The 16,232-nt window shown below is 65.6% G+C and overlaps 5 protein-coding genes across 16 annotated transcripts; 2 read left to right on the top strand and 3 right to left on the bottom strand.

The window, feature by feature from the left end:
* The first annotated feature begins 76 nt into the window (after positions 1 to 76).
* JMJD8 (jumonji domain containing 8) lies at positions 77 to 1,871 on the top strand. The gene is made up of 9 exons (XM_033101972.1): positions 77 to 301; positions 376 to 474; positions 694 to 742; positions 819 to 915; positions 999 to 1,067; positions 1,164 to 1,283; positions 1,376 to 1,443; positions 1,522 to 1,656; positions 1,730 to 1,871. The coding sequence occupies exons 1-9, from the start codon at positions 213 to 215 to the stop codon at positions 1,808 to 1,810; spliced, it is 807 nt and encodes a 268-aa protein (XP_032957863.1). The 5' UTR covers positions 77 to 212; the 3' UTR covers positions 1,811 to 1,871.
* STUB1 (STIP1 homology and U-box containing protein 1) lies at positions 1,860 to 4,296 on the bottom strand. Of its 4 annotated transcripts, none has more exons than XM_033101971.1 (7): positions 4,031 to 4,296; positions 3,333 to 3,531; positions 3,080 to 3,245; positions 2,798 to 2,885; positions 2,517 to 2,573; positions 2,311 to 2,427; positions 1,860 to 2,238 (listed from the first exon to the last, which is right to left on the bottom strand). In XM_033101971.1, exons 1-7 carry the CDS (start codon positions 4,187 to 4,189, stop codon positions 2,113 to 2,115), a joined length of 912 nt encoding a protein of 303 aa, XP_032957862.1. In that variant the 5' UTR covers positions 4,190 to 4,296; the 3' UTR covers positions 1,860 to 2,112. The 4 variants fall into 4 exon arrangements, 2 of the variants coding, with proteins under 2 accessions (XP_032957862.1, XP_032957861.1); XM_033101970.1 differs by having other exon boundaries at positions 3,017 to 3,245; positions 4,031 to 4,224; XR_004422559.1 differs by having other exon boundaries at positions 2,207 to 2,238; positions 2,311 to 2,664; positions 2,740 to 2,885; positions 3,017 to 3,245; positions 4,031 to 4,224.
* On the top strand, positions 4,157 to 5,959 carry LOC117019799 (uncharacterized). The gene is made up of 5 exons (XM_033101969.1): positions 4,157 to 4,747; positions 4,820 to 4,913; positions 5,110 to 5,269; positions 5,449 to 5,601; positions 5,724 to 5,959. The coding sequence occupies exons 1-5, from the start codon at positions 4,188 to 4,190 to the stop codon at positions 5,885 to 5,887; spliced, it is 1,131 nt and encodes a 376-aa protein (XP_032957860.1). The 5' UTR covers positions 4,157 to 4,187; the 3' UTR covers positions 5,888 to 5,959.
* Positions 5,960 to 6,071: 112 nt separating this feature from the next.
* RHBDL1 (rhomboid like 1) lies at positions 6,072 to 8,731 on the bottom strand. Of its 7 annotated transcripts, none has more exons than XM_033101963.1 (8): positions 8,580 to 8,731; positions 7,993 to 8,184; positions 7,558 to 7,782; positions 7,344 to 7,492; positions 7,110 to 7,222; positions 6,937 to 7,037; positions 6,801 to 6,861; positions 6,072 to 6,715 (listed from the first exon to the last, which is right to left on the bottom strand). In XM_033101963.1, exons 1-8 carry the CDS (start codon positions 8,616 to 8,618, stop codon positions 6,444 to 6,446), a joined length of 1,152 nt encoding a protein of 383 aa, XP_032957854.1. In that variant the 5' UTR covers positions 8,619 to 8,731; the 3' UTR covers positions 6,072 to 6,443. The 7 variants fall into 7 exon arrangements, with proteins under 7 accessions (XP_032957854.1, XP_032957855.1, XP_032957856.1 ...); XM_033101964.1 differs by having other exon boundaries at positions 7,993 to 8,154; XM_033101965.1 differs by having other exon boundaries at positions 7,993 to 8,151.
* Positions 8,732 to 10,281: 1,550 nt separating this feature from the next.
* Positions 10,282 to 16,009, bottom strand: RHOT2 (ras homolog family member T2). 3 transcript variants are annotated; one of them, XM_033102037.1, is made up of 19 exons: positions 15,853 to 16,009; positions 15,679 to 15,737; positions 15,484 to 15,565; positions 15,341 to 15,384; positions 14,363 to 14,416; positions 14,014 to 14,066; positions 13,820 to 13,928; positions 13,501 to 13,602; positions 13,323 to 13,421; positions 13,075 to 13,183; positions 12,867 to 12,987; positions 12,567 to 12,651; positions 12,344 to 12,486; positions 12,160 to 12,260; positions 11,945 to 12,075; positions 11,743 to 11,829; positions 11,488 to 11,622; positions 11,164 to 11,370; positions 10,282 to 10,875 (listed from the first exon to the last, which is right to left on the bottom strand). In XM_033102037.1, the coding sequence occupies exons 1-19, from the start codon at positions 15,887 to 15,889 to the stop codon at positions 10,726 to 10,728; spliced, it is 1,908 nt and encodes a 635-aa protein (XP_032957928.1). In that variant the 5' UTR covers positions 15,890 to 16,009; the 3' UTR covers positions 10,282 to 10,725. The 3 variants fall into 3 exon arrangements, with proteins under 3 accessions (XP_032957928.1, XP_032957930.1, XP_032957929.1); XM_033102039.1 differs by having other exon boundaries at positions 11,168 to 11,370; XM_033102038.1 differs by having other exon boundaries at positions 13,323 to 13,400.
* Positions 16,010 to 16,232: the final 223 nt, after the last annotated feature.

Genomic DNA, 16,232 nt, shown 5'->3' with positions numbered 1-16,232 from the left:
GCCGCTGGCCCCGGCGACTCTGGTGGGCGGGTGGCCGTGTCACCAATGGGAGCTGGCAGAAGTCACAAGCGGCTCTCTGCAGCCTTCGCTCGGCCTTCCGGAAATGCCGCCCCTTCCGGGGCGGGCCAAAGGAAGCCGCTTCCGGGAGCCGTCCGGGCGCGCGGGCCGTTGCCACGACGACGGGGCTCCGGTTTGCCTCGCGGCGGCGGACTATGACTCCAGCGGCGCGGCCGCTCCTGCTGCTCGTGTTCTGGGTGCTGGCGGCTCCGGCCCGGCCCGGCTCGGAGGGCGACGGCGGGTGGTGAGCGGCGCCGGGTGGCGGGAGCGGGGCCGCGCTTCCGGGCGGCCCGGATCGCTCACCGACTGTGCCTGCAGGCAGCGGCGCGGGCCCGGGACGTCAGCGGCGGGGGCGGAGGAGCAGCGCTGCACCGTGGAGCGTCGGGCCGACCTCACCTACGCCGAGTTCATCCAGCAGTACGTGCGCCCGCCCGCGCTGGCTGCGCCGCCCCGCCCGAAACCCCGGCCGGGAGCTCGGTCAGCCGAGATCGACGCTATCTGTCACGCTTCTGTGTGCCGGCCTCGCGCGCCCAGGCCTTCCAAGGCCGCCTCCCCTTGACCTCGAGCGAACGCGTGGGGGTGGGGGCAGAGGAGGGCGAGGGTCAGACCCGGCCGTGACTCTGCCTTTCCTTCCAGCTATGCCTTCTCCAGACCCGTCATCCTGCAGGGGCTCACGGACAACTCGGTGAGTGTTCGCGCCCCTCCTGGCCAGCTGTCACCCGTGCTGGGCCGGACCCTTAGATCTTCTCCCTCCCACGCAGAGGTTCCGGGCTCTGTGCTCCCGCGAAAGGCTGCTGGCCTCATTTGGGGACAACGTAGTACGACTGAGTACTGCCAACACTTACTCCTACCAGAAAGGTGAGCGGCCCCACCTCAGCCCAGCCTGCTTGCCAGCCTCCTGCAGGCAGCACCAGCCAGTCCTGACCGGCCCCTTTCCGCAGTGGACATACCCTTCCAGGAGTATATGGAACAGCTGCTGCACCCCCAGGACCCCAACTCCTTGGGCAATGGTGAGCCAGGCCTGGGCGGCAGTGGGCTGGGGAGGGGGCATTGAGGAGTGCCCAGGTGGCAGGACCCCTGCACCCTCCTGTGTTCTCTGCTGGCAGACACCCTGTACTTCTTTGGAGACAACAACTTCACTGAATGGGCATCACTCTTTCGGCACTACAGCCCTCCCACATTTGGTCTGCTGGGTACCACCCCTGCTTATAGCTTTGGGATTGCAGGTGGGTGCCATGCGAGACCAGGAGATTTGGAGGGGTGGGATGGGGCGTGCAAATTGGTTTTGATACTCAGCTACTCATAACTGCCCCCACAGGAGCTGGCTCCGGGGTGCCCTTCCACTGGCACGGGCCTGGGTTCTCAGAGGTGATCTACGGCCGCAAGGTCAGCACAAGGTGGTGGCTGAGACTTGGGGCTCACTGACCACAGCACAAAGAGTGACCTTGCTGCTTCCACCCCCAGCGCTGGTTCCTGTATCCCCCTGAGAAGACACCCAAGTTCCATCCCAACAAGACCACACTGTCCTGGCTCCGGGACACGTACCCAACCCTGACGCCATCGGCACGGCCCCTGGAATGTACTATCCAGGCTGGTGAGGTCAGTCACTGGTAGGAGGGGGCGGGGTTGGGCTGAGGGCCCCCAATTCATCCCTGTGCCCTACCCCATCCAGGTGCTATATTTCCCTGACCGATGGTGGCACGCCACACTCAACCTCGACACCAGTGTCTTCATCTCCACCTTCCTCAGCTAGCCAGAGCAGGCAGCTGGCAAGTCCCATCGCACACCGGCACACAGCCCTATGACTGCTCACAGGTTTTATTACAGGGACAGTGGTGGCAGCAGCAACCTCAGCCCAAGCCACCCTAGCCTGCTGTTTCTGGCCCAGAAGGGGGACGGGGAGGCTCATGGCCAACCAGCAGACCTGATGGAGGATGGGGTGGGGACACCAGAGCAGGGATCCAGGGGCACAAACTATGTACAGGGGTTGGGGGCTATCGCCCCAAGGCCCTCCTGGGCCAGGGTGTCAGGTAAGGTGGGGCCAGTGGCCCTGCCTCAGTAGTCCTCCACCCAGCCATTCTCGGAGATGAACGCGTCGATGACTTCTTTCATGGCCAAGTTGGGAATGAGTTGTTCCTGGGTCAGGGGGCTCCGGGTCACAGGGTCAAAGTGGCCCACGCGCTGCAGTGACAACAGGGTCAGACGGTGCTCAGTGGGCCCAGGCCCTGCCCCCAGCGCCTGTGAGTCCCTCACCTGCAAATGCTCCTCGATGTCCTTTCGGTCATAGGTGATGCCACTGGGCGTGATGCACGGCTCCCGCATCAGCTCAAAGCTGATCTTGCCACACAGATAGTCAGGGATATCCCGCTTCTGCCTCACACAGGAGCAAGTTAGGGACCAGGAAGCGGACGCTGCTCCAATTCCTGCCGCCCACAGGCCCCAGAGAACACACCACTCACCTTTCTCTTCTCATCCACTTGAGAAAAGAGCTCATCCATGTCTGCTAAGTACTTGTCCTGCAAAGAGCCAAGCAGCCACGCGTGGGCCAGACACCACATCTGCTTTCCCCAGACAGGCACACTCAGACCCCACGGGAGCCAGGGCCACCCCCCCGTCACATGCGCACAAACACACACAGACCCACGTGAGGGCACACTCAGACCCCACGGGAGCCAGGGCCACCCCCCGTCACATGCACACAAACACACACAGACCCACGTGGGGGCCGGGGCACCCTCACGTGCTTGGCCTCGATGCAGGCCTGCTGGGCCCGGACGTGGCCGTCGTCCTCATCACCCTCATGGTTCCGCTGACACTCTTCCAACTCCCTGAGGGTTGACCGGGAGCGGGTCAGAGAGGTCTGGCTAGGGAAGGTCACCTTCCACCCCAACCTTGGGCTTGTTCAGGCCTCATCCCCCCGTCTGTCTCCTGTTCACCAGTGCTGGCCCTCAATAAATACTTGTGTTCGTGACTCAAGAATGGTGACTTGTGGGGGGTCCTGGAGCCTGCCAGCACAGCCCACCTCTCCCGCTCAGCCACAATGAGGCGCGTGAGGTAGGAGTGCAGCTCGTTTTCCTGGTGGATGCGTCGCTCCTCGATGCTGTTCCAGCGCTTCTTCTTGGCGATGCGCAGAGCGCTGGGAATGTCATCTCCGAAGTTGAGCCGCTGCTCCTTCGCCAGATTGTAGGCTGAGGGAATAGAGTTCAGCTCATCCGCTGGCCAGTCCACCCGCCTGGCCCCGGGCACCCCCACACCCTGCCAGCCCGGAGGCCCACCTCGCTGCAGGTTGGCGATGGCCTCGTCATAGCTCTCCATCTCCAGCTGGCATTGCCCCAGGAAAAAGTGTGCCTTCACAGACTGCCCGTCCAGCTCCAAGGCACGCCGGCAGTCGGCCAGGGCCTGCTCATGCTGCTGCATCTTCAGGTAGCACAGTGCCCGGTTTGTGTAATACACCGCCACCAGGGGATTCCGGGTCTGGGGACCAGGACCGGCCAGTCAGCATGAGGGCGTGACCTCAGCCTGCCCCCGCAGTCCTAAGGCCTGTCCTGGCGTGGGGTTCACGGCTGGAAAGCTGCTAGTATCTAGGTTTCTCAGCTTCAAAGCTCCTGGATCCTGAGGATGGCTGGAAGGTGGCGTCTGGTCCTGAGGCCTGCCCGAGCCCACCCTCTTGACTCCAGTAGGTTCTGTAAGGGTAACTTTCCCAGACCTGTGGAAATCCCTGGCCTCCCGGGCTCTGAGGGCCTCAAGCACCCTGAAGCTTTCACCCGCCATAGTTCTCCGGCGGGGGGCTCGAGAGCCGCGGCTTCGGCCCCTTTGGAACGAGATCACCATTGAGTCCTCAGACCCCAAACGCCACCCCCGTCCGGGCCCAGACACTCGGTAGGTCTGGCGGCGGCGGCCAGGCAGGCCCGGCAGGCCCCGCCCCCTCCCCTGGCCGGGGCGCCGGCCCCACCCCCGACGCGGGCACACTCACGATCGCGCGGCCATAGCAGGCCGCCGCCTCCGGATACTTGCGGCCCACGAAGAGCCGGTTGCCTTGCTCCTTGAGCTCCTGCGCGCTAGGGCTCTTCTCGGGGCTTCCACTGGCGGCGCCCAGTCGCGCGCCACCCTCCTTCTCCTCCTTGCCTTTCATGGCGCCGCGCGGCACGGCCTGGGCTCCGCTCCCAGGCTCCGCGCCCGGCCCGCCCTGTGCCCGCAGCCCGAGCCCGCAGCCCGAGACCGCGATCCGCTCGGGCCCGGTCCAGCGATCCGCCACCGGAACTTCCGGCCGCGCGGGGCGGGGCGGAGCGAGCGGGGCGGCCGGACACGCGCGAGTGGGAGGGACTTCGCGTGCGCCCGACGCTCTGTGGGGGGGGCCAGCGGAAGTGTGCGCTCGGGGAGACGCGACCCACGACGTCGGAAGTCTGGAGAAGAGCCGAGAGCTGCCCAGGTGGCTCCGCCCCTCGCACTCGGGGCTGGTCCTTCCAGAAGTCGGTCCGACTCACGCCGCGCGGCCCGCCACGCCCATCAGAGGCCCCGTCCCCGCGGCCGGTCCCGCCCCCTCCGAGACCCGGCCCTTGAACATGGCGGTCGCCTGCGGGCTGTGGGGCTGTGAGGACCCGAGCCGCTGGGCCGCCATCCTGGCGCGCCACGGGGAGGTGCTGCGGGCGCGCGCGGGCCCCCGGGGGCAACTGGAAGCCCTGGATCGATGGTAGGGCGATGGGGGCATCGGTAGGGCGGGCGACCCCCGTTGCCCGGACTCCCCGTCACCGCCTTTTCCCAGGTACCGAGAGGATTTGCCCATGGCCATTGAGGGCCGCGCGGAGAAGCACGTGACACGAGAAGAGCTAGAGCGGCTGCTGGCGTGGAAGCTGGCGGTGAGGGGCTTCCACGTGGGGGGCGGAACAGCGGCGGGCGGGCCCGCCTCCTAGGGGCGGGGCTTCACCTGGGGGTGGCCCCTCGCGGCGTGGGGCGGAGCTCCTTTCAGGAGGCGTGTCCTCATGCTGTGGGGCGGGGTCCCCCTGGAGAGGCCCTCCACCAGTGACCACCCCACCCAATCCGACTCGGCCACAGAGGGGCCGCTTCCGTCCTCGCCTGCAGCAGCTGGTGGCCACCAACCCCCCGGAGCAGGTGGTGCAGTGTTCGGCTGCTGCCTTCCGCCTCCTTCCAGACATGCGGGCAGCAATCACAGAACTGTGCGCCCTCCGGGGCGTGGGCCCCGCCACGGCCTCGGGTTAGTTGGCAGAGCTGGTCACACCTGCAGGGTCGCGGGCGGGACCTGGCCTGCTAGTGTCTTTGAGATACGGGCCGATGCCCAGGCCCATGATGCAGAGGGTCCCTGGGAATGACAGTCCACACTGTGGTTATTCTGAGCCTGGTGGGGTCTGAGTGCTGGCCCTTCACTGCCCCCAGCGGTCCTGGCTGTTGGAGCTCCTGAGGTGGCAGCCTTCATGTCCGATGAGGCAGTGGCTGCAGTGCCCGGCCTGCCAGCTCTGCAGTACACGCTCAAGCATTACCTGCTGTACCTGGGCCGGGTGCAGGAGCGTGCCAGAGCCCTGAGCAGAGGTGAGGGGACTGTTGGTGGGCCAGCAGGGTATCCAGGACTCCAGTCAGGGGGGAGTGTGCAGAGCTGTTACGAAGGGCAGGGTGGCCCGTGCCCTGAGCCCTGAACCTCTGTGCCTCCCTAGGTAGTAACTCAGGGTTGTGGACCCCTCACCATGTGGAGACCGCACTGTGGACCTGGACTGTGGGGCAGAAGCTGTGCCCAGACCTGCTGCCTGACCTCAGCCCCAGCCAGGGCACCCCTGAGGCTACCAGGCCAGCCAAGAAGCACAGGACTCAGGCCGACTGAACTTGGCTGTGGCCCAGGGCCTGCTCACCTGCCGTGTGATTGTAGCAGCTCAATAAATCCTTGCTGAACTCACTCCTGACCGTGAGGTCCACCGTCTGCCCCCGCCAGCGGTACCCACCTCCCATACAAACACATCTTACACTAGGTGCAGAGGAGCAAGGGAGAATCCAGGCCATCCACACGGAGGAAAGAGCCCTCACAGTTTGCTCGAGTAAGGGGGGAGGCCAGGCCAGCCTCCGGAGCCCTGTACAGCCACCTGGTGCTGTGTAAAATATTTATTCATTCTCCAAAAAGGCTCAGACTGCAAGTCCTGGGGGAAGGCCGGGGCAAGGTCTCCTCTGGGGCCACCCTTGGGACCTCTACCGCTCAGCCTGGCCCAGCAGTCCTACCCGCCCCAGGCCTGGGAGGGGGGCCAGGGCTGGTGTAAGGCTTCGCCTGGACTCAGTGGGCCACAGGGGCCACCTGTCCTCACAGGGGAGAAGCAGCCTCGAGACGTACATTCACAGAGGGCGGACATGCAGGCCACCCCCTGGCCCATGTGGCCCCTGGGAGCTTGTCAGGGTGGCGGGGGAATGTGGGCGCCCAGCAGGTCATAAGCGAAGATGTTCCAGAAGATGGCAAAGAGCAGGAAGGTGCCGTAGGCAAGCAGCACCACCCACCAACCGCACTGGTCCCGCAGGCGCTCCTCGTAGCTGCGCAGGATGGTCAGGCCCATGCTGACCCCCACCACCGCACCAGCCAGGTGTGCCATGAAGCTGGGCTGTGGGCCGGAGGCAGGCAGTGGCGGGGAGAAGCGCAGCCACACAGCCCGGCCCACCTCGGAGCTCACTGCAGAGGGAAGTGGCAGGTGGGAGGGGCCCTTGCCGGGGGCTCAGCGCCCCCCTCCCAACCCTCCCCCAGGTCCCCTACTTACTGCACACCAGAGCCAGCACCATCCTTAGCAGCTTGTAGGGACACCTCATCCCAGCCCAGTTCTGATGGAGCGTGAGACAGGCTGTGAGCGAAGCCCGGGGGACCCCTCCCCCACCCCACCCTGGCTGTCCCGTTACCATGACGACGTTGGCCAGGTGTGCAGAGCACAGGGCGTAGACCCCGCCGGAGCCCCCCACCACGGGGGCCCGCATGTCAGTAATGGAGACGGTCAGGGAGCCTGTGTGGAGCAAGGGGACACCGTGAGGGTGAGGCCCACAGTGAGGTGGCCGTGGGGCACCACCTGCCTCACCTGCCAGCACGCCAGCCAGGTAGAGCAGACTGATGCGCAGCAGGCCGTGCACCATCTCCAGGGGCACCCCGATCATCAGCTGCAGGAGAGCGTTGAACCCCAGCTGCTCCAGCCTGGCCGTGTGGGGGCAAACAGGTATGGGGGTGGGATCAACCATCAGGCCCCCAGCTCCGGCCGCAGAGGGCTGAACCCCCCTGATTCAGCCAGGGGTGCTGGCAGTGGGCCCCCACTCACCCAACGTGCATGAACATGTAGGTGAGGAAGCGCCAGGCCCGAGCTCGGTGGCCGGGGTGGTACACGAGGGGGCTCTTCATGTACTCGGGGTGGTAGGTCTGCAGCACCCACTTGTTGAGGCGTGCCCCGTAGCACAGGAACACGATGATCTGGGAGAAATGGGCATTAGGGCCAGGCCAGGCCAGGGAGACAGGTGCCAGGTGGGCAGGCTCACCTGGGCAAGGGTGACAGAGGCCATGAACACAGGGGGTGGGCAGCTGCGGTGCCGGTAGAAATACCAGTGGCGATCCACCTCCCGGGGCAAGATCTCGTAGGCCACGTAGCGCACGAACCGCTTGTAGACACCCAGGCCCGGCTCGTCCAGCAGCCCATCCCGGGGCAGTGCCCGCTGCCCGTTGGCGATGGCCCGCTTGAAGCTGCTTGAGCGCTTGCTGCTGATCTGGGGGGGTGGGGCCCAAGCATGGGACATGGTGCCCCCCCATGGCCTCCATGCCCACCTGGTCCACCCGGCTCCTCACAGGGTGTAAGGCCCTGCCCCAGTGGGAAGGGCAGAGAAGAAGGGCCACCTGCCCACCCAACTCCAGCCAGGGCACTGTACCGGCCCGGGCCTGGGCCCCCGCCCCTGCTGCCCACCCACAGTGGCACTGACCAGGTCCACCAGCTCCTGGTAGCAGACCTGGCCCCGGTCGTTGCTCTGGGCCAGGGCCACCAGCATGTCCAGCTTGGCTGGGTCCAGGGGCAGCTCATGGCTATGCACCAGGCCGGTGAAGGTGTCCGCACCGATGAAGCCTGTGTTCTCAGGGTCCAGCTGCTGGGGTGGGGTGGGGCCGCCCGCCAAGGCCTGAGGGTGGGCCCAGCCCACAGACCAAAGGGCTGGGCCAGGCCAGCTGGGAGAGGCAGTCTCCCAACACCCTTGGGCCAGGCCCCTGTGCCCACATGGTCCCAGGAGCTGCCAGAGCACTGGTGCCTGCTTGCCAGGCCTCCAGGGGTCTCCCCACCTCATTTTCGCCCCGCTCATCCTGGAAGGGTAGAGCCAAGATCTGAGGACAATTCCCCTCCCTTCCCCCTCCCCAGGCGTGCTGGTCTGGCTGGCCCTTTCCTGGGGTGTCAGGCAGGGGGCCAAGGTCGTGCAGGAAGGGGCCTGGGGGAGTGGGGGCTGGGCTGGGACTCTGCGAGCTCAGCCCAACGGTGGAGGGCCGCGACGGGGGCGGTGCCGGCACCCCCGTCCCCACGCACCTGTTCCTGGATAAGCTGCAGCAGCGAGCTCCTGTCCATAGAGCCAGGCCGGGCTGGGGGCCGGGGTCGGCGGCCGTGGCCGGGAGGGGCTGCTCTGCGGAGGACTCCGCTCCGCCCCGGCCCGTGCGCTCCGCCCGCTCCGCCCGGCGCCGCGTCACGGAGCTGCCCGCCCCGCCGCTGCCGCCGCCACGCGCGGCCAGAACACGCGCGCGCCCTGCACGAGTACGCGCTCCCGGGCTGGAATGGCCCCAGCCAGCGCCCTGGAACACCCGCCCCCTCACCGCGTGCCGGTTTCCCCCACCCCACCCCCGGCCCTGGCAGAACTCTCTGCTCCTCCAGGGAGGGCAGCAGCTGGCAAACTAAGTCACAGGAGGCACCTAAGCCCCTCTCGCACCCACCTCTGCCCAGGGTTGGAGCCTCAGCGCCCACACCACCTCCTTGGGTAAGCCTTCTGAGAGCAGGGGCTTCCTGAAGGCTCCCACCTGCTAGACATGCTGGGCGTCAGCTGGGCACGAAGGTGCCAGGTCCCACCGGTGGGACCTAGTAAGGGCACCTAGTAAGGGTGGGGGAGGCTCCAGCACCTGCCCCTGCTCAGTCCACTAAACCAAGCCCCAGCACATACCATGGGGGGTGGAAGCCCGACTGCTCCTGCAGCCATGATGCTGGACAGTGACCGTGGGCACCGGGGGAGGTGGGGAGCAAGCAGACCCATGCGTGGACAAGATTGCAGCTTAGATAACCAGGGGCCCTATTTCCTGGGGAGGGCAGGTAGACCCCTCCAACAAGGTGACTGACTAGGGATCTGTTACCATAGCAACCCCTCCAAGGGCCACTCAGAACCCTGATGCCATGGAGCCATCAATACTGGCAGCTGGGCCTCAGGAGGATAGAGGCTGGAAATAGCATCCTGCCCTGCCCGCCAGCAGGTGAGAACCGCACCACAGCAGGGGCCAGTGGAGCTGGGGGGCTGGCTGGGAGAGTGGGGGTACAACTTCCCGAGTCTGAGCCCGGGGCCTCCTGGGTCAGGCCTGAGCATCCCTGTGGGGCAGGCAACTCCCGCTACCTCCTAGGAACAGCATGTCAGGGCTTCGGGAGGGGCCCGGGCTGGAAGGGGCTGCCACGCACAGAATGACTGATGGCAGGAAGGAACCAGTCTAGGTGGCCAGGGTCTGCCACCCAGCCTCGCCATGGGGTATTTCTGCTCCAAGTCCTGGAACACATGCCAAATAAGCACCTGGGACAGGTGTTGAAGCTTAACCCCAAGTCAGGCCCCTTTCCTCACCAAGAAAGGTCTTCTGTCTCCCTTCCCTCAGGCTGGGGCCTCTGGCTCTCCCCCGGCCCAGTGGGAAGGACAGACCTGTGGTCTGGGTGAGAACAGGACAGCTCCGCCACACCAGGGGCCTCCCTGCTCACCAGAAGCAGGGCATTTTGACACACCCGAGGCCCATCTCAGAATTCCAGGTCCTCCGCACAGCTCAGCCCAGCTGACGGGATGGATGCTGAGATTTGGGGAGGAGGCAGGCGTCAGGCCCTCTCAGGAAAGCACGGCCCTCGATGCAATGCTTCCCAGGCCGCAGCGGGGCCCTAACTGGACCTCACACAGGCCTGCCTGAGGCCTCAGGCCTGGAGGGGAGGCGTGGGAGTCAGGAGTGAAGTGTCCAGCCCACACCAAGACAAAAAAAATCAATCAAGAAAAGCCATCTTCAGAAAGTAGGGTCCGAGATGAAAAAGACGGAAGTTTAATCAGGAGCCTCACCTCCCATCTTCATGAGGTGCAGGTCTGGCACCGTCTCCCAACGAGCAGCGGGCACACAATGGTCCAGCCACTTCCTGGCCCCACCCCCAGACTTTGGCCCAAAGCTCTGCTCTCTGATTTCCTTCGTACCCACCGGCTACCTGAGACCAGGAAGGGGTGGAGCCCTGAGAATTCAGGTCTGGGGTCACTGGCTTCCTCACCCACGCCCCGTAGTCCCTCCAACATCACGCTGACCACACGTGGGTAATGCTGGGCAGGACACGGAGGTGGGGTGGGGCCTGGGGGCCCACCCCAGGGCTGGGCAGTGGGCAGGCTGTCCTCAGAAGCAGTTTCAACAGACGGAAGCCCCACCAGGCAGTGGCCCCCCACTGGCACCCTGGGGCCCTGAGATCAGACTGCAGAGCCCTGGCGCCTCATCGGCTCTTCACCAGGACCCTGTAGAGTGAGAAGCTGAGGACAGCGGCAACTGCGGCCCCAACAGCCCCCAGTGTCACCCGGAGCCAGAAGGAGGTGGTGGTCAGCTCCCCATGGACCAGGTGTCTGCAAGAGAGAGGAGCTGGCTGGAGACACCCTCGGGGTACTGCCCAGATGCTTGCTGCTCTACCTCCCACCCGCAACCCCCGTCTCCTGGAAAATCATAGAAACCCACAGGGCTGCCCAGTGTCCAGCACAGCAGTGGTGAGACCAGGCCCTGGAGGGCCCCGCCAGGGCCTCAGCACCAGACCAAGGCTCCTGACACCACAGCTGTCCCACTGTCTTGATGACAGGGACTGTTGGTACCCTGGGATGGGGATGGGCCTCCCACCACAGGGGCTGTGGCACTGGTACCCACGGGAAGGTGGCCATGGTGGCAAGTCGGGTGAAGACAGCTGTGCTGGGCTCTGCTGGGCCAGCGCAGGAGAACGGGGTGGGGGCAGGCAGCCGGTGCCTGCGGCAGAACTCAGCTGGAGACAGGCCAGGCAGCGCGACACCTTCAGGCAGGTCAGCCTTGGAGGAGACGAAGAGGCAGGGGGTCTGCCCATCCATGTAACGGCGCTGAGTGGGGAGGGGCCACATGAGGGTACAGTCCTCCGGCGGACACAGTGAAGGTGCCAGGGGACCGTCACTCATGGCCGTGCTGCCCACAGGACCCCGGGGAAGGTGGGGGCTTGCCTTGTAGATGCTGGCGCAGAATGCAAAGGACCGGGGGTCACTGCCATCAAACATCAAGCAGGCGACATCACAGGTGACGTCACAGGCGGCGTCGGGCGCAGTGGCCAGTAGGCTGTCTGCATCCACCTCACATAGCTGGACAGATGGTGGCCTCAGGGCGGGCAGGGGAGCTCAGTCCCCCAGGCTGCTCTGGGACAGCAGTGCCTAGCATGCAGCTGGGGTCTACTGTGGGGACCCCCACCCCCCAACACTCACTATTAGGTACTTCTCTTGCCCGTTGACCTGCACTGTGTTGATGGTGTAGACGGCAGGCTCCTGGCAGGGCTCCCTGGTGTCCTGGTGCTGAAGAGGGAGAAGCCTGAAGCTTCCTGGCTTTGGTGCCCCCCAGAACCCCTACCCCCGGGAAGCCCGGGCGGGAGCTGGGTGTCATCATCCGGCGACACATGACAACACTCACCCCCAGGGCACGGCCAAGGAAGGCCTGCAGGAAGGAAGACTTGCCCACTCCTCGGGCCCCCACCACTTTGCACAGGAGAACGTTCCTTTGCGTCTGTCCCTTCTCCTGGTCCAGCGTCTTCTCACGGGTGACTGTGGGCAGATGGCAAGGACAAGTGAGAGTGAGGGGCTGCCAGGGCGGGGCTGGGCCAGGCCAGTGCGAGGGCAGGGGCCCACCTGTGATGGCGTGTGCCTGCGAGTCCTGCTTGCAGAGAATGGGGTAGCCCAGGTAGCCAAGGTGTTCGAGACAGCGTTGGACGTCCAGGTAGGTCACCAGGCTGGGGCAGAAGTCGGGGGGGGGAGGGCATCAGGGAAGGGCGGTGGTATCTGGCGGGTGGGGGCAGGTGGGGGCTGTGCTTACGTCCACTGGCAGAGGTACCCGTGCAGGGACAGCCGGCCTGCTTCGGTGCGGACCGTGTACAGGAGCTGGGGGCCCCAGGGGGCAGCTGGGAACACGCTGAAGAGGCCCTGCAGCTCTGCCGGCGAGAGGGCGCCATCACGGTCCTGCAGGCAGAGGGACTGCGGTGACACGGGCTGGGAGGCCAGGCCAGGCGGCCAGCACAGCAGGGTCACAGCGTCCTCACCTGGTCGTGTTTCTCAAACACCTTCTGCACAAACTGGTAGCCGAAGTGGTTCAGCTCCGTGCTGCAGCCGGGGGGCACGTGGAGCCTGGAAGGTTGTGGGTTCCCGCCGCGCTCAGCACACCTCCCGTCTGCGCGGTTGGACGGAAGCTGGGAGGTTCCTGCACCACCCCCTCCCTTGGCCGAGCGCCATGGCAGAGCAGCAGGGCCCCGCCAACAGGCCATCCTGGCAGCACTCTGCCGGAGCAAGAGCTCCAACCCCCGCCCGGCCCCCTCCGACACTGAGCGCCCCCCACTACTCACGGAGGGAAGAGATAGTCAGGGGACAGCTCGAGCGCGTCCCCGTAGCCGAAGCGTCGCAGGATGGTCCACGTGGTCTCATGGCGGCCGCGCTGGATGAACAGTGTGTTCAGGAAGAGGAAGCCTGTTTGGGAAGGGGCACAGGAGGGGGTACTGGGTATTGCCCAGCCCCCTCCCCACCCCAGGGGACAGGCAGGGTGCCGGGCCTCACCATCCAGGGTTAGCCGGTCGTCCCGCACGCCTCCCGCCACGTGTTTGCGCACCACCATCTTCACATCGTCCAGGGCCTGGGGGGCCAGAGGGTGCCCAAAACAGGATTTCTGCCGCCGAGAGAAAGTTGCTGTTTGTCAGCTAGCCACCGCAGCGACGGCTCCACTCGACCATGAATGGCGGCTGAGGCGTGGACCCGGCTGCAGCCCGGGAGGAATGGCACCACCAGGGGGTAGGCGGGGGCCCCACCTGGAAAGCGTTGAGCTCCTCGTCGCTGAGCGCCTGGTCCAGATCCTGGTCTGAGAGCCTGAAGATTCGCGTGAGGGCCTGGGAACACGCAGGCCTCAGCTGCGGGGACAGACGGCTCAGCATGATGCCCCCCACAATGCCCAGCGGCTGGCCAGCCCAACCCGTGCCCACTGCCCACCTGCTTGGTTTCGGGGTCATAGAGCGGGGCTGTGGGGTGCAGCACGGCCTTCTGTGCGTAGTAGAACAGCTCTGAGATGTTTCTCAGGTTCTTGGCCGAGCACTGGAAGCCACGATGACAGACTCAGAGCGCTGCCCGATGCCAGGAGACCCAAAGGGGCCCCGACAAAGTGCAGGCACAGGTGGTCAGCGGCTCCCACCCCAAAAACTGGACCCCACCTGCCCCGAGGTCCCTGGCCACCAGCACAGGAGAGTCTGCTGCAGGGCCTGGCCCCTGCCCCCCTCTTCTCCACCCCAGCGCCCCCTGCCGGCCGGCTCACCTCCACACAGGTCTCAATCTCAGGGAACTGGCTCATGATGGGCAGGACAGCCTCCATGGAGCTCCCTGGCCGCAAGTCCGACTTGTTGCCCACTAGGATGATTGGGACCCTGGGGGGAGGCCCACGGTTACCAGGGATGGGGGAGCTGGTGGAGACCAGACCCCCACCCCACCCCCCCGGGCCCTGCCCATTACCTGGGACCCCTCTCGGTCCCTCCATTCACCAGCGGGATCCATTTGGTTCGGATCTGAAAGGCAAGACCCAGTGTGGGATGAGGGGACTACCTAGCCCATGGCTTCCACCTGAAACTCCGGCTTAGCTTGAGGGAGAAGGGGGGAGGAAGTCAAGGCCCACCGAGGGCCAGTCACGGCCACTGAGAACAAGGCCAGTGGGAGAGAGCGGCTGGCAAGTGCAACCTCATCTGATCCAGCCAGAGGTGAGTCGTCCCAGAGCTGCTTCAGCCAAGCGTCCATGCACAGGATGAGCCATGACCGAGCCGGGCGCCAGTGGCAGGGACCTGGGATGAATGGGGAGTTCCCTTACCTTCTCGATGGTGGCCTCTTCAGAGACGTCATACACCACACACACCACGTTTGCCTGTGAGGGACAGAGTGTGGCACAGCATTACCCAAGGCTCTCTGTCCATGCCACCCTGGCCCTCACAGGCGGGGCAGGACGTGGCTCAGAGACCCAGGAAGCCATCCTTCCCCGGTAGCCCTCAGCCAGTGCTCCATGGCCAGCCATGTCACTGGGGCTGGTGCTCAACTGCTCAAACCTCAGGCCAGTCCTTCCAGGACTGCTCACTTCCAGGCCCCAGCACTACAGCTCTGGTCAGTCCCCTGAAGGACTCAGGAAAGACACAGCCACCCCCAAAACTTGGCACCCCAGCCCTGGCCGTGGCCCTTCACTGCTGTAGCACTGTGTGCAGAGGTGATGACGAACTCAACAGCACATAACGAGGCTGCCCCTGAGTAGTAGTGGCCTGTACTCTTGCCCAGAGGTGCCCCCAGGACACAGGAGAAGTACAGGGGGACAGGGCAAAGTGCAGGAGCAGCTTCCCCCCCAAGAGCTTGGCTCGGGCACACGTTCTCCTGGATAACAGGTGAACACAGGGCTGTGTAGCCTGCACGGCTACACCTTGACCCAAAGACCCAGGGTGGTGGAGTGCACTACAGGGTGGGGGGTAGGCGGCCAGGGCACAGAGCTATTTAAGGGGTCATTTTGGAGAACACTGAGGTCTATACCCCAATATCCACTGTAAGAGTGAATGCTGGGTGTGGAGAGCCAGGGGGCTGACCAGCCATGTGGGTAGGGGGGAAGGGTGGTCACTTTTCTCCCCTGCTCTAACCACCAGGGTGCATCACAGGAACCCCAACAACTGAGTGCTTAGAGGTCATGGAGGAATTAGTGAGGCCAGGACTCCCTGAGCACGTAATCCAATCCCTCAGAGAGAAAAGCCGATCAGGATTAGGCTGGCGCAGGCCCCCAGGGCCTGGGCCCTGAGCCCCCAGAACACTGTACCTTGTGAATTTCATCCTGGAGCTCCTCCACCGTCTGTTCAGCTTCTGGACGGAAGAAGAGATCACACTACATACGTCCCTGGAAAAGGCACCTGGGCAGAACCCCGGGGTGGGGTGGGATGCGGCGGGAAGGGGCGGCTCTACCTGAGGAGTCCACGATGTGAGTGGGCACCTTCTCTGGGGTGACGTCTGCGGGAATGGTGATCTCTTCTGCCCGGGGCGGGACCTAGAACAGACCAGCAGTGCCGGAGGCCCGGTGATGGAGGGAGACCTGCCCTGGAGCCTCAGTCCCCACTTAGGAGCAACCGCCGGAGGCGTGCTCAGCGTTACTGCTCTCACCTCCTCCGGGAACTCCTCGCCCACCAGCGACAGGATCAGCGACGTCTTCCCCACCTGGGCTGCGCAGGGAGGCGCGGTCAGTGCGGCGGCCAAGGTCGCGGCGCCCCCGCTCCGGACAAGTCCGGCCCCGACCCCGCGACCCCGACTCCTCCCGCCCTCGGCCTGGGCGCCTACCCTCGCCCAGCAGCAGAATGCGCACGTCCCGCTTCATGGCGGCTGCCGGAGCTGCAGTCCGTCCCCGGCGCACACCGGCCCGGCCCCCGGCCCCAGCCCCGGCCCCGACCCCAGCCCGCGCCGGGCCCTCCAGCCCACGCTCTCCCGGAGCCCGCACTTCCGGCCCCCGCCCGCGCAGCCGTACTAGCGAGCCAGGCGGGCCAGAGCGGTCCGGCTGCGTGGCGGCGCCGCCGCGTGATCGCGCCGGGCACTGCAGGTGCCGCTTTGACCGGGAGCACAGGGCACCTGCCCCAGGTACCGCTCAGCCCTGACCCACTCACTCCTGGCAGGGCAGCCCTTGCAGGTGGACAGGCCAGGGCCTCAGTCCTTGGCAGGGACAG

The sequence above is a fragment of the Rhinolophus ferrumequinum genome (genome assembly GCF_004115265.2).
Source record: "Rhinolophus ferrumequinum isolate MPI-CBG mRhiFer1 chromosome 15 unlocalized genomic scaffold, mRhiFer1_v1.p scaffold_54_arrow_ctg1_1, whole genome shotgun sequence".
NCBI classification, from domain to species: Eukaryota; Metazoa; Chordata; class Mammalia; order Chiroptera; family Rhinolophidae; genus Rhinolophus; species Rhinolophus ferrumequinum.
Note: the sequence above shows the minus strand (reverse complement) of the source record. Positions and strands in the feature narration are given on the sequence as shown.

Excerpts from the sequence above, each read along its gene's own strand:
- RHBDL1 (XM_033101961.1), bottom strand. The coding sequence starts at position 8,361 with ATGAGCGGGGCGAAAATGAGGTGGGGAGACCCCTGGAGGCCTGGCAAG. Across the intron at positions 7,493-7,557 it reads CCTCTGTCACCCTTGCCCAG|ATCATCGTGTTCCTGTGCTA; the intron begins GTGAGCCTGCCC and ends CATTTCTCCCAG. Across the intron at positions 7,038-7,109 it reads CCTGGCTGGCGTGCTGGCAG|GCTCCCTGACCGTCTCCATT; the intron begins GTGAGGCAGGTG and ends TGCTCCACACAG.
- RHOT2 (XM_033102037.1), bottom strand. The coding sequence starts at position 15,889 with ATGAAGCGGGACGTGCGCATTCTGCTGCTGGGCGAGG. Across the intron at positions 13,603-13,819 it reads AGATTGAGACCTGTGTGGAG|TGCTCGGCCAAGAACCTGAG; the intron begins GTGAGCCGGCCG and ends CGTGGCTTCCAG. Across the intron at positions 12,261-12,343 it reads GGGTACCTCTGCCAGTGGAC|CCTGGTGACCTACCTGGACG; the intron begins GTAAGCACAGCC and ends CTTCTGCCCCAG.
- JMJD8 (XM_033101972.1), top strand. The coding sequence starts at position 213 with ATGACTCCAGCGGCGCGGCCGCTCCTGCTGCTCGTGTTCTGGGTGCTG. Across the intron at positions 743-818 it reads AGGGGCTCACGGACAACTCG|AGGTTCCGGGCTCTGTGCTC; the intron begins GTGAGTGTTCGC and ends CCTCCCACGCAG. Across the intron at positions 1,444-1,521 it reads AGGTGATCTACGGCCGCAAG|CGCTGGTTCCTGTATCCCCC; the intron begins GTCAGCACAAGG and ends TTCCACCCCCAG.
- LOC117019799 (XM_033101969.1), top strand. The coding sequence starts at position 4,188 with ATGGCGCCGCGCGGCACGGCCTGGGCTCCGCTCCCAGGCTCCGCGCCC. Across the intron at positions 4,914-5,109 it reads TGCTGGCGTGGAAGCTGGCG|AGGGGCCGCTTCCGTCCTCG; the intron begins GTGAGGGGCTTC and ends ACTCGGCCACAG. Across the intron at positions 5,270-5,448 it reads GGGCCCCGCCACGGCCTCGG|CGGTCCTGGCTGTTGGAGCT; the intron begins GTTAGTTGGCAG and ends CACTGCCCCCAG.
- STUB1 (XM_033101970.1), bottom strand. The coding sequence starts at position 4,189 with ATGAAAGGCAAGGAGGAGAAGGAGGGTGGCGCGCGACTGGGCGCCGCC. Across the intron at positions 3,532-4,030 it reads CCTGCTATGGCCGCGCGATC|ACCCGGAATCCCCTGGTGGC; the intron begins GTGAGTGTGCCC and ends CCTGGTCCCCAG. Across the intron at positions 2,239-2,310 it reads ACATCGAGGAGCATTTGCAG|CGCGTGGGCCACTTTGACCC; the intron begins GTGAGGGACTCA and ends TTGTCACTGCAG.